Raw genomic sequence first — 12,695 nt, 5'->3', positions numbered from 1 at the left:
ATATTTAACCTATAACCTATATATAGCCTATATTTTACCTATATATAGCCTATATTTTACCAATTTTTTACCTATATATAGCCCATATTGAATCTAATGGACTGCATTTATATATAGCAGTATTTCTATATAAAGGGGCGTAAGTGGCTCAGGAGGTAGAGCTGTCGTATGGTAATCGGAAGGTTCTCGGTTCGATTCCCGCTCCTCCCGGGCAGCGTGTCAAAGTTTGCTCCCGATGAGCAGGTCGGCACCTTGTATGGTCGCCTCTGCCGGCGTTGTGTGTGAGTGAATGGGTGAATGTGAGGAACCAAAAATTGTAAAGCAGTTCGGATAAAAGCGATATATATATATTATGTACCATTTATTTATTAATTTATTTTATATAGCGTTTTTTTTCAAAGGGCTTTACAACTTATCGCTCACATTCACCCGTTCACTCACATTCACACACCGACGGTGGAGGCCACCATGCAAGGTGTTCAACCCGCTCACCGGGAGCAGTTAGGGGCTTAAGTCTCTTGCTCAAGGGGACAACCCGCTCTACCTCCTGAGCCACTGTCGCCCAAATCTAGATTTAAGCCATTTGTCAAAATTGTGATAGTTGGGAAGACGGCAGTATGTGAAGTGAAGCCGGTTAAGAATCTTTTCAAGGCAACGTCAGGCCAGACGTTTGTATTATTTTAGTATTGTAGCTGCAATCAAGAAAGGTATAACTGGGGGCGGCTAGGTGGTGCATTGGGCAAGGCGCTCACCACCAATACAGGAGACGCTGGGTTCAAGCCCAGCTCTCTGCATTGCTATCAGCTTGGCTGGTCGTTCATACTAATACAATTGGCAGTATTAGGGGGTGGGAAGCTGATGGGTGGGGATCGGACGTTGTGGACAGCGACTCCTACAGGTCGGTTGGTGCGCCTGCGCAGCAGAATCAGGAAGCGACGGGGGCGGCGTGCCCTCCAAACGCAGACCCCCGACGCTGAGAGATCGCGCTGTGCAGGTGAAAAGATGCGACTGCTGCTTCCTCGAGTACCGGAGGGGACACGTGATTTAAGGCTTAGTCCACATTGCAGCCGGCTTGTGGGAGGCATGGCCTAACAGCGTTCGAGACAGGGGAGGGTAGAATTGGACGATATGAAATTGGGATGGGAGAAAAATAGAAAAATGGGAGAAAAAGTAGAACTGACAATTTATTGATCTCTTTTCATCATTCTATCTGCTCATTTTCCTTTTTTGGAGATAAAAAAGGTGCACATGGTCCTTCTGGGCTTTGAGTTCTCAGTGTCAACTCCCTGAACCCCAGTGTGTATCAATGTGTATCAGTGCAATGTGTAGTATCGGTGTATCAGTGTGAGATGCTGACTGCCCTTGTAGATTATGGCAGAGCAGCTTGATACAGTGGGGCATTAAAACCTAAAGTCCCGCGCCGGCTGCTCGCGAGGGGGATTTATGGGGCGGACACACGGGAGCGCTTACGAGGTGTAACGCTCAGCGGCCGAGGAGGGGCCGTCCTGGAGGTGCTATCAGTGGGACTCATCTCAGGAAACATTATGTAAAGTGTAGCTACACATCGTCAGACGTGCGAGCAAACACACTTAGAGTGGGCCCGTTAATCTGCCAGCATCCTGCTCTCCATCCTGTGAACAGCTCTGTGTACGATACATATACACACATGACACACCGACTCTTAGATCATGTACATCCATAATTATTCATATAGTTATTATCAATCATTAATAATTATGGCCGAAAAGCATCTGAAAATGTCACTTTTTTTTTGAAGAAAAACTTTTCAAACGTGTTGTTTTCTTCCAGAATGCAATTTTTTAAGGATAACCAATACAATACACTGTTTTTGGACTATATTACTATATTATGTGTCAACAATACCGACCAGGTATACTCGCAAAGTGCAGATAGGAGGTTTTTCCTCACTTTTTTTCAAGCAGATAGGAGGTCTTTCCTCACTTTTCTTGTGCAGATAGGAGGTCTTTCCCCACTTTTCTTCTGCAGATAGGAGGTCTTTCCCCACTTTTCTTGTGCAGATAGGAGGTTTTGCTCTTCGGCCATCTATATAATTTTATATTGGGTGTCCAAATACACATAATTGTATCTCTCTCTCGTCTCACTGTAGCATGTTTGTGTGTTTTGTGACTCTGATGGTGCCCTGTTCTGTTCACTGTAGAATGTCACATAATTCTCTAGCCACTTATGTTCCCCAACAACTTTTCTAAAAGTATGTGCCCCCCCTCCCTCCCTCCTTTAGTGTCCCTGGCTCACTGTGAGCTGTCTGTGTGAGGCGGCACTGAGAGCCTGTTAGCAGCGCGGAGAGCTGTTTAAGCCACAAGAAAACAAGTCTCCAGCTGGTCCTCGTGTCAGCGTTGTGAGCGCGACCTTGTCGTTAGTCTCCTTCCTTCTCCCCCCATTATCCGTCACCCTCCCCCCGAAGGGCCTTCATGCTAATGATGGCGAAACATCCCCACTAGCCTGCAGTAGCCATGGTTACCACCATTATCAGGACTATTTGTGTAGGAATATCAACTTGCACAGTGTACACTTGCATACTTAGGTCGGCCAAAACACATTCTCTCTCTCACACACACACACACGCACACGCACACACACACACTGTCTCATGTAGTTTAACTGTTACGACCCTGGCTCAAAGGCACGCAACCTATGTGCAAACCAACACCAAAACCCCGTGCTCTAACTCAAAATGCTACTATATCAAGGAACTATTAGTGTAAACCAAAGGACAAGGACTGGAAGAACGTGACAGCTCTTCCTCTAAGCACAGACACTGCATGTGTGTTACCAGGGCTGGTTTTAAAGCTCCCAGCAGGTAACCAATCAGCACTAATTAGCTAATTGGCAGCCCTCAACCTGCATGCACAGTGACACAGGAGTGATCAGGCTCCTGGTACATAACATTAACAAACACATAATTAATGCTAAACGTTTCATTCTACCCAGTACCCACTAATCTCCTGTACTCTAGAAGTCTATTTCTTTTTTGGTCACCCTCTTTCTTCTTTGTACTTTGTCCTCAAATCACCTTTTCCCCTTTGTTATCATCTTTCTCTCAATCTACTATCATCTTCCTCTCTCAATCTGTTATCATCCTCCTCTCTCAATCTGTTATCATCTTCCTCTCAATCTGTTATCATCTTCCTCTCTCAATCTGTTATCACCTTCCTCTCAATCTGCTATCATCTTCCTCTCAATTTGTTATCACCTTCCTCTCTCAATCTGCTATGATCTTCCTCTCAATTTGTTATCTTCCTCTCTCAATCCATCTCCCAGAGCGGCACGGTGGTGTAGTAGTTAACACTGTCACCTCACAGCTAGAAGGTCCTGGGTTAAATTTGGGGGGGGGGGGGGGGGGGGGCAGGTTGCAGGGTTGCCAGGTACCCAGTTGGGGTATCTCCCGGGCCTTTCTGTGTGGAGTTTGCATGTTCTCCCCCCATGCTCACAAGGGTTTCCCCTCCCAATAAGATGAAACTAATGGGAAAAACATACAGAACAGATCGCTAGCGCTGTCGCGTCCCTGACGAAGATGGACAGGAGCACTTGGATTGGTCCCCAGGCGCAGCCCCACGCCGCAGCCCATGTCTGCTTCCAGCTGCCCTTGGGGGGAAGGCGACGGGTTGGGGAAAGTGCAGAGACATGTTCCTGTGTGTCGCCCGTCTTGCATGTGTGTGTTAAAGACTTCTTCTTCTCTTCTAAAGGTGGAGTTCCAGGACCAAAGCCAGCTGATACTAAAGCAAACAGAGATACACTTGGTGGAGCAGGAACTGCCCAAGAGGGTCCGAGCCCGTCTGGTAAGGGACAGGGTTCATATACATACACACTGCTAGATTACTCAGACTGGTAAAGCTTTTTTCAGGTATATTTGGGTTTTTAGTAGGCACATTAGAAGGGTTCTAGAAGAGGTCTATTTGGGTTTTTAGTAGGCACATTAGAAGGGTTCTAGAAGAGGTATATTTGGGTTTTTAGTAGACATATTTGAAGGGTTCTAGAAGAGGTATATTTGTGTTATTAGTAGGCATTAGGGGTGTAACGGTACACAGAAGCCACAGTTCGGTACGTACCTCGGTATTGGGGTCACGGTTCGGTACGAGTTCGTTACAACAGGAAAAAAATATTTATAATTATTATTATATATTTATAATAATAATTATTATTCTTATTATTAAATAGAATAATATATACACACAATAATCTAAGCTTTCCGTGGTAGTCAGTGATACTGGTGTCATTCTGTGTTCCCTTAACAACTTATGCAACAACTTGGTTTCAGTTTCACTTGTAGAGATGATTTAACTTAATGTGAAGCAGAGACTGAAGAAGACTAGAGAACAGACATGTTACACAACAATGGCAGGGGATTTGTCAATATTTTGGATTTAAACACAGTAGCAGCAACTGGCGAGGATCAGTCCAGAAATGTATGTAGTGCTTTTTTTTTTTTTTTTTTTTTTTTTTTTTTTTTATAAATATATATATATCAGCTTTGCCTGTGAGACTAAGTCCGCGGGAGAAAGAAGCGTGTGTTTGCGTGTGTGTGTTTCAATTGGTTAACATTATTGCGAACAAGAAAACTAAAGAAAACTGTAAAATTGTAATGACCCTGCTGTGTTACAAAACATATAAATAATTCATTCATGGTTTTGTTTTAGGGACACCTAGGCTGTACTAGACTAGTAAACAGGAGGGGAGATGGGGAGAAACGGCCCAGTGCAGTGTCAGTGCACGTTGTTCTGTCCGCTTGTCATCGTTCGTGCCATTCTTTACAAGCTTCAACGTTTTATTCATCATCTACATTTGGCAATACAAGCTTAATATTCAACGTTAAAGATCAATGTAAGCCAGTGTAAAGTAAAGTAAAGATAATGAGCATAGATTTGTAAAATGTGCAACCCTAGTTTCACCTAGTGTTATGAGACGTATTCTTCGTATGGCTGTGCGTACCGCACCGTGACGCACGTACCGTATATTCACGGGACGAATACAGTGTACCGTTACACCCCTAATAGACATATTTGAAGGGTTCTAGAATAGGCATATTTGGGTTTTTAATAGGCATATTTTAAGGGTTTTATAAGAGGTATATTTGGGGTTTTAGTAGGTGTATTTGAAGGCGTCTAGTATATTTGGGTTTTTAGTAGACATATTTGAAGGGTTCTAGAAGAGGTATATTTGGCTTTTTAGTAGGTGTATTTGAAGGGTTCTAGAAGAGGTATATTTGGGTTTTTAGTAGACATATTTGAAGGCTTTTAGAAGAGGTATATTTAGGTTTTTAGTAGACATATTTGAAGGCTTTTAGAAGAGGTATATTTAGGTTTTTAGTAGACATATTTGAAGGCTTTTAGAAGAGGTATATTTAGGTTTTTAGTAGACATATTTGAAGGCTTTTAGAAGAGGTATATTTAGGTTTTTAGTAGACATATTTGAAGGCTTTTAGAAGAGGTATATTTGGGTTTTCAGTAGACATATTTGAAGGGTTCTAGAAGAGGTATATTTGGGTTTTTATTAGGTGTATTTGAAGGCTTCTATAAGAGGTATATTCAGGTTTGTATTAGGTGTATTTGAAGGGTTCTAGAAGAGGTATATTTGGGAGGGTTCTAAAGGGAGATTCTTTCTTCTCCTACCCTCAGGCTATACCAGTGAACACCACCCAGGAACCTTCACCAGCCTCGGAAGATGAAGCCCAGGCAGCCAAGCGGCGTCGTCTACCTGCTAAATCCAAGCCACGGCCAGCCCTTCAAACCCCAGCGAAAGCAACACACACCCCTGCCTGTTTGTCCGCTGCAGCCCCGTTCCCAGGCAAGGCTTCAGGACCAGCACCACAGCACCATAGTATTACAACCACAACCACAACCCCTCCCCCCCTTAACACCCCCTCAAAAGACACTACTGTTACCGCAATGGACACCAACACCACCACTCAAACCAGCACCACGACCGATGGCGCCCAGATGGATGTTACATCCCAAATGGATGTTACGTCCCAAATGGATGTTACGTCCCAAATGGACGTTACGGGTGCGTCAGCGGCGTCCGCTCTGGTCTCGGACCCCACTCTGATGCCTGCGTCGGCCCCCTTCGAGTCGACGTTGAACTCGGACCCCCTCCTGTCGGCCCTCTCCCCGCCCCTTCCCTCCCAACACATGTCTGAGTGCTACACGCCCAGCAACGGCTACGTGTCCTACATGGAGACCCTCCTCAACTCACACTTCCCTCAGGGCGACGGCCCTGGGCCCCGCCCCCTGTATTAAAAAGAGACCAGTCGCTAATGCTACGGCTAAAGCTCACAGGAAGCGAGCTAAAGGAAACTAACAGCCACTAAACTAACAGACAAAACGCCACGCAGGCATTGAGGACTCGTGCCCCACGGCAGGAAGTACACAGACGTGAAGCGGTCCTCTTTCGATGCATGTCTACTTTTGATTTCCTTCCGTTTGCTGTGGTGTTTATCTAGCCTGCTTTTTGAAATAGCAGCAGCTAAAGAGGACGGAGGCTTCTCATACACCCGCTGTGCGTTCCTCCTCCTCCACATGTAGACGGGTCACACGATGGCATCAACTCCATACCTCTCTCTCTCTATCACTTCAATAAGGAAGCTTTTTTTTCTGTTCACAGGAAGCTAATTATTACAGTACGGCACACGTTTGGTACCGGAAGCCCTCATGTTTCAAACTCTCTTTTGTGTTGATTGATCAAATAACCAGCAACAAATATATATTTTTTACGCGGCCAGCTGTGGTCGGCAAAAATGTGTTTGGGGAAGAAAGTGTAATCAACACCGTCTATGTACAGTAACTCTTTAAATGTGTTTTGATTATGATATGAGAGATAAATAGATAACGGGCTGATATAAATGGCAGATGGGGATTCAGTATTTAAATGTCTAGTCACATATTGATATACACTTATTTGTACCGAGGAAATGTCGAATGCAACGTTTAGAGTGTAATCTTGTTGGCCACTGCATATTTGAGGTTTTGTGAAGATGTGTCACAATAGTTACAAGTGTGACCTTTTATGTATCGACATTATTGAAAATTATTCATTCTCGTGTCTCCCATGTTTCACCTCTGGAACGATCTGGAGGTGTTTTTGTAGCATATGTAGTCAAGATATTATGTAGAACTCAATGTTGTATAGGCTACTATTAATGTCTGCTTTTTTATTATTATTATTATTATTATTATTGATGCCACCGTACCTTTTTTTTTCCTCTTTTGTGAATTTTATTAACTGGGGTTAAAGAGTGTTGAGCGAGGTGGTAAACATTTTTTTAAATATGAAATCATGACACTCGTTTTTACAGATTTTCAGAGACATATACAAAATTTCTACTCTGGCAGACGAAACACCTTTTTCCAAATAATTGGCATGTTGGCCAGTTTGTGCCACGATGGCGCCACCGAGATCCCAGACTACTGACGGACAGGACATCTCACACTGTCGCATTGTACATACTGCAGGCCTCGTGGATGTGAAATTAAATTAGTCTATGTCAAACTTCGAGCCGTGACACACATTTCCTGTTACCATGAGTGATAAGTTGGGAGCATATCAATTATGTTCCCGTGTATCATGAAGAGGATCTTATTTCGTTTTGAATTAAAACTGGGTTGTAATCATGGTCATCTCTCCCGCGTCCTTCCTTTGCATGTGTTATGATGCGTCCCCCTCTCTCCTCTCTCCTCCCCTCCTCTTCATCTCTTCGTCCTTGCCCGAGCTGCCTACCGCTCCCCTCCCCGCAGGTATCCTAGGGTTTGACTTTGTCATAATGGAGCGATTGAGCCCAGTGGAGGTATAACTACTGCTATTACTGCCCCCACCCCTCTGCTACACCAGCCGATACACAGCAGGAATCCCAATGAGATGCCTCACGTTTTGGGAAAGTCCTCTGGTATCCATAGGGGTGAGTGAGGAATGACTTGTGTTGGTAGGAGTATAGAAGAAGAAGAAGCGAGATGACTTTTTCGCCAATGTAATGCGCAATTGAAAATGCGTCTTTTCGCCTATCCCTCCTAGTTACACATACACACAGTCCTCCTATCCCTCCTAGTTACACATACATACAGTCCTCCTATCCCTCCTAGTTACACATACATACAGTCCTCCTATCCCTCCTAGTTACACATACATACAGTCCTCCTATCCCTCCTAGTTACACATGCACAGTCCTATCCCTCCTAGTTACACATACACACAGTCCTCCTATCCCTCCTAGTTACACATACACAGTCCTAGGGGTGGACGGTATAAACGGTATACGGTATAAACGGTATTAATTTGCTCTACGGTATGGATTTTGACTATACCGTTTAACCGGTAGAGCAGCTCTAAAATAGCAATGACGTCACGTAACCACAGCGCGACTATTTCAATCGCATTTGCCCCTAAAAATAGATAGAATTAGTCATAGATAATAGATATGTGCAAACTGGAAAAAGTTATTTAGGAGGCTTCGCGCAGTGGGCGTGTCAACACGCAATTGTCATTTCATAATAAACACATATCACCGCGGCGCACAGCAAGTTTCAATTTCAGTTCCTGGCATTTTTAACCAGTGGAGAAAGGTAAGAGATGTCCCTATCGTTTTTCTTATATGAATTATTCTACGTTAATAAAACATACCTGGTGATCAACTACAGTTTGCTGTAAACATTACGATATGTGTGTAGTGTTATGATAACAACGGCAGCAGCGGGAGCCGGGAGGAAGGCGTGCAGCAGTGGATTTGCGAATATTATGACTTTATACGCAAAAGTAGCCTAGTTTTAAGTTAAAATATTATAAATCTACATGCCTTGAGGATGTCATTCTTTATATAGCCTGCCTATCAGGCAAAAAAAATTATTCGAACAGAAACACTGATACCGTGATATATACCGTTACCGTCTATGCTTAAAATTATACCGTGATATAAATTTTAGACCATACCGTCCACCCCTACACAGTCCTATCCCTCCTAGTTACACATACACACAGTCCTATCCCTCCTAGTTACACATACATACAGTCCTCCTATCCCTCCTAGTTACACATACACAGTCCTATCCCTCCTAGTTACACATGCACAGTCCTATCCCTCCTAGTTACACATACACACAGTCCCCCTCCTAGTTACACATACACACAGTCCCCCTCCTAGTTACACATACACACAGTCCTCCTATCCCTCCTAGTTACACATACACACAGTCCCCATCCTAGTTACACGTACACACAGTCCCCCACACATGCATTTCATCAGAGCGCAGGGTCGCCCGCAATGCAGCAGTTTCTTGGGCTTCAGTGCCTTGCTCAAGGGCACCCTTCAGTCACCAGCTCACAGCTGGAATACACCCATCTGTCAGTGGCGGGGAACAAACCGGCAACCTTCCGGTTACTGGCCGGAGTTACCTCTAGGGCAGGCCGTCCACACCTATATTTCACAACAGGGCTGGGTATCTACGGTGATTACCCGATTCAATTTCCATTCACAATGTCCTGATTTGTTTTTGATTCAATATCCATTCCCTCTGGCACAATGGTGCCGGGTTCATTGTCAAAAGATGTAATTTGAGTTTCCATAGAAGTTAAGCAGAAACTCAACACAAGGCCACGCTAGAAATTATATTTGTGAAAATCATCACAAATCCAAAATGGATTTGGAGAGACAATTCCATTCAAATAAAATTATTCAATACATTTTTTTTTTATTATATTTTTTTACTCTTTTTCTCCAATTTGTCTCTGTTTTTCTCCCCGTCCCAATTTAGTCGTTGTGCCAATTCCCCCCCCTCCCCTACCTGGTTGTTGTACGCATGTTCTCCCACTGGTCGGTACAAGGGCGTCCCGAAGCCGATCGCATGCTTCCTCCGATACGTGCAGCGACTGCCAGTGACGTCTTTTCACTTGGCAGCGAGGACTCTCATTGGTGAAGTGTAACGCGTGGGAGGGCACGCTATCTCCACCAAGTCCTGCCCCCGCTGAGCAAGCGCAGAGACCTGACCTGTAGGCATCGCTGTCCACAACGCCAGATTCCCACCCACCAGCTTCCCACCCACCAGCTTCCCACCCCCTAATACTGCCAATTGTATTAGTATGAACGACCAGCCAAGCTGGTAGCAACGCCGAGAGCTGAGCTCGAACCCAGCATCTCCTGCGTTGGTGACAAGCGCAATCTCCGCTACACCACCTGACCGCCCCATTTTTATTTTCTTACTCTGGTCCTTGTTTGAAAGAGGGGCGATAGTGGCTCAGGAGGTAGAGCGGTCATCTGGTAATCAGAAGGTTCCCGGTTCAAATCCCAGGCAGCGTGTCGATGTATCCTTGAGTGAGACACTTAACCCCTAACTGCTCCCGATGAGCAGGTGGGCACCTTGTACGGTCGCCTCGGCAGTCGGTATGTGAGTGAACGGGTGAATGTGAGGAACAAAATTGTAAAGCGCTTTGGAAAAAAGCGGCTATATAAATGCACCATTTACCTGTTTTTCACAAGATGGACAGATTAACTCTTTCACTACCACACTACAGAAGGTTACCCCTTTACTATCACACTACAGACGGTTAACCTTTAGTGAAAGGGTTAACCCGTTGTCGTGTGGCAGTGAAAGGGTTAAGTGCGTCTTATAATTTCCCTAACACTCATCTATAAACGGACACCACTTTAGTAATGTGTCTGAAGCTCACTCGGAACTCTGCCAGAACTCTGACCACGGGTCTCTGTACGTCAACTAATGGCTATGCATCGATTCTACTACTAGTGGCAAGTATTTAATTCCACGCCATTTAAAAAATCCTAATTATGCCTTAAGGCTACGGAGGCTGAGTTCAAGTTAAAGTTTCAAGTTTGTTTGAGTACCGGAGGGGACACGTGATGTAAGGCTTAGTCCACATTGCAGCCGGCTTGTGGGAGGCATGGCCTAACAACGTTCGAGACAGGGGAGGGTAGAATTGGACGATATGAAATTGGGATGGGAGAAAAATAGAAAATGGGAGAAAAAGTAGATAAAAAAAAAAAAAAAATTGTTTATTAATGAGCCCATGAGAGTGCTTCATACAGTAAAAAAAATCTAGTAAAAAGTTAGTATAAAAAAAATATAGTAAGTAAAGAGGAATAGAGTGTGTGTATGAAGATTTCACAAGCATGAGCGGAGTCTTTTGAGGTCCATGGGGAGTCGTCTCTGTTTTAAGACATCGACTTCTATCCTCTGCGAAGTGTGACAGACTCTGTCACCAGATTGGAACTAACAAAACACAAGGTAGATGAACGTTTAACAGCAGTTTTATTACTGTTTAGGGGAAAAGGAGAGGGTAGTCAGCCAGTTCGTTATACAAGAGAATCGTCTTGGTCCGTTAGCGGGGTCCGGTACACAGAGCGGTTCTCATACGGGCGGGGGCTGATCCGGGAGAAGAGACATCAGACAAGCAGGGGTCGATACATCTCAGACGATCGGGGGTTACAGCACACAGCAGGGTCCTCCTTCCAAAAGCAGATAAACAGCGCATTGGTCACACAGACAATAATCACTCCTCTTCTCTTCTCTTTACTCACGTCCTCTCCTTCCATATGGTTTTGCCTCAGCTTCTCCAGTGCTTCTCTGTTTCTGTCTCCATTTTGTATGCTACTTTGATTGACATGTGATTGCGCTCACCTGTCTCGGGCGTGTCTGGCACAGGTGCGCTGCATCTGTGCTGATGCGCTCTGCACAGGCGGGAGTCTCTCCGTAACCCCTAATATGGGCATATGCCGTAGTACCTTACCATAGCGGCTGTCTATTACCACGCCAGCCGGTCTGCCACAGAAGAATTGATTATGTCCCCATGATGCCAGTGTGAACACTAGTGATGATGTCATTGTCCCCATGATGCCAGTGTGAACACTAGTGATGATGTCATTGTCCCTGTGATGCCAGTGTGAACACTAGTAGTGATGTCATTGTCCCTGTGATGCCAGTGTGAACACTAGTAGTGATGTCATTGTCCCTGTGATGCCAGTGTGAACACTAGTTATGTCATTGTCCCCATGATGCCAGTGTGAACACTAGTGATGATGTTATTGTCCCCATGATGCCAGTGTGAACACTAGTGATGATGTCATTGTCCCTGTGATGCCAGGGTGAACACTAGTGATGATGTTATTGTCCCCATGATGCCAGGGTGAACACTAGTGGTGATGTCATTGTCCCTATGATGACAGTGTGAACACTAGTGGTGATGTCATTGTCCCTATGATGACAGTGTGAACACTAGTGATGATGTTATTGTCCCCATGATGACAGTGTGAACACTAGTGGTGATGTTATTGTGCCCATGATGCCAGTGTGAACACTAGTGATGATGTTATTGTCCCTGTGATGCCAGTGTGAACACTAGTGGTGATGTCATTGTCCCTGTGATGCCAGTGTGATCACTAGTGGTGATGTTATTGTCCCCATGATGCCAGTGTGAACACTAGTGATGATGTTATTGTGCCCATGATGCCAGTGTGAACACTAGTGATGATGTTATTGTCCCCATGATGCCAGTGTGATCACTAGTGGTGATGTTATTGTCCCCATGATGACAGTGTGAACACTAGTGGTGATGTCATTGTCATTGTCCCCATGATGCCAGTGTGAACACTAGTGGTGATGTCATTGTGCCCATGATGCCAGTGTGAACACTAGTGATGATGTCATTGTGCCCATGATGCC

General features: G+C 44.7%; 1 protein-coding gene across 1 annotated transcript in view; it reads left to right on the top strand.

Moving 5' to 3' along the window:
* Positions 1-7,648, top strand: part of kdm4b (lysine (K)-specific demethylase 4B) — a 136,961-nt gene extending 129,313 nt beyond the window's left edge. The window contains 2 exon segments of the mRNA XM_084309027.1: positions 3,726-3,818; positions 5,655-7,648. Coding sequence (XP_084165153.1) covers positions 3,726-3,818; positions 5,655-6,275 — 714 coding nt within the window. The 3' untranslated portion in view covers positions 6,276-7,648.
* Positions 7,649-12,695: the final 5,047 nt, after the last annotated feature.

Source organism: Notolepis coatsorum (genome assembly GCF_963971535.1).
Source record: "Notolepis coatsorum genome assembly, chromosome: 2".
Taxonomy (NCBI): domain Eukaryota; kingdom Metazoa; phylum Chordata; class Actinopteri; order Aulopiformes; family Paralepididae; genus Notolepis; species Notolepis coatsorum.
Note: the sequence above shows the minus strand (reverse complement) of the source record. Positions and strands in the feature narration are given on the sequence as shown.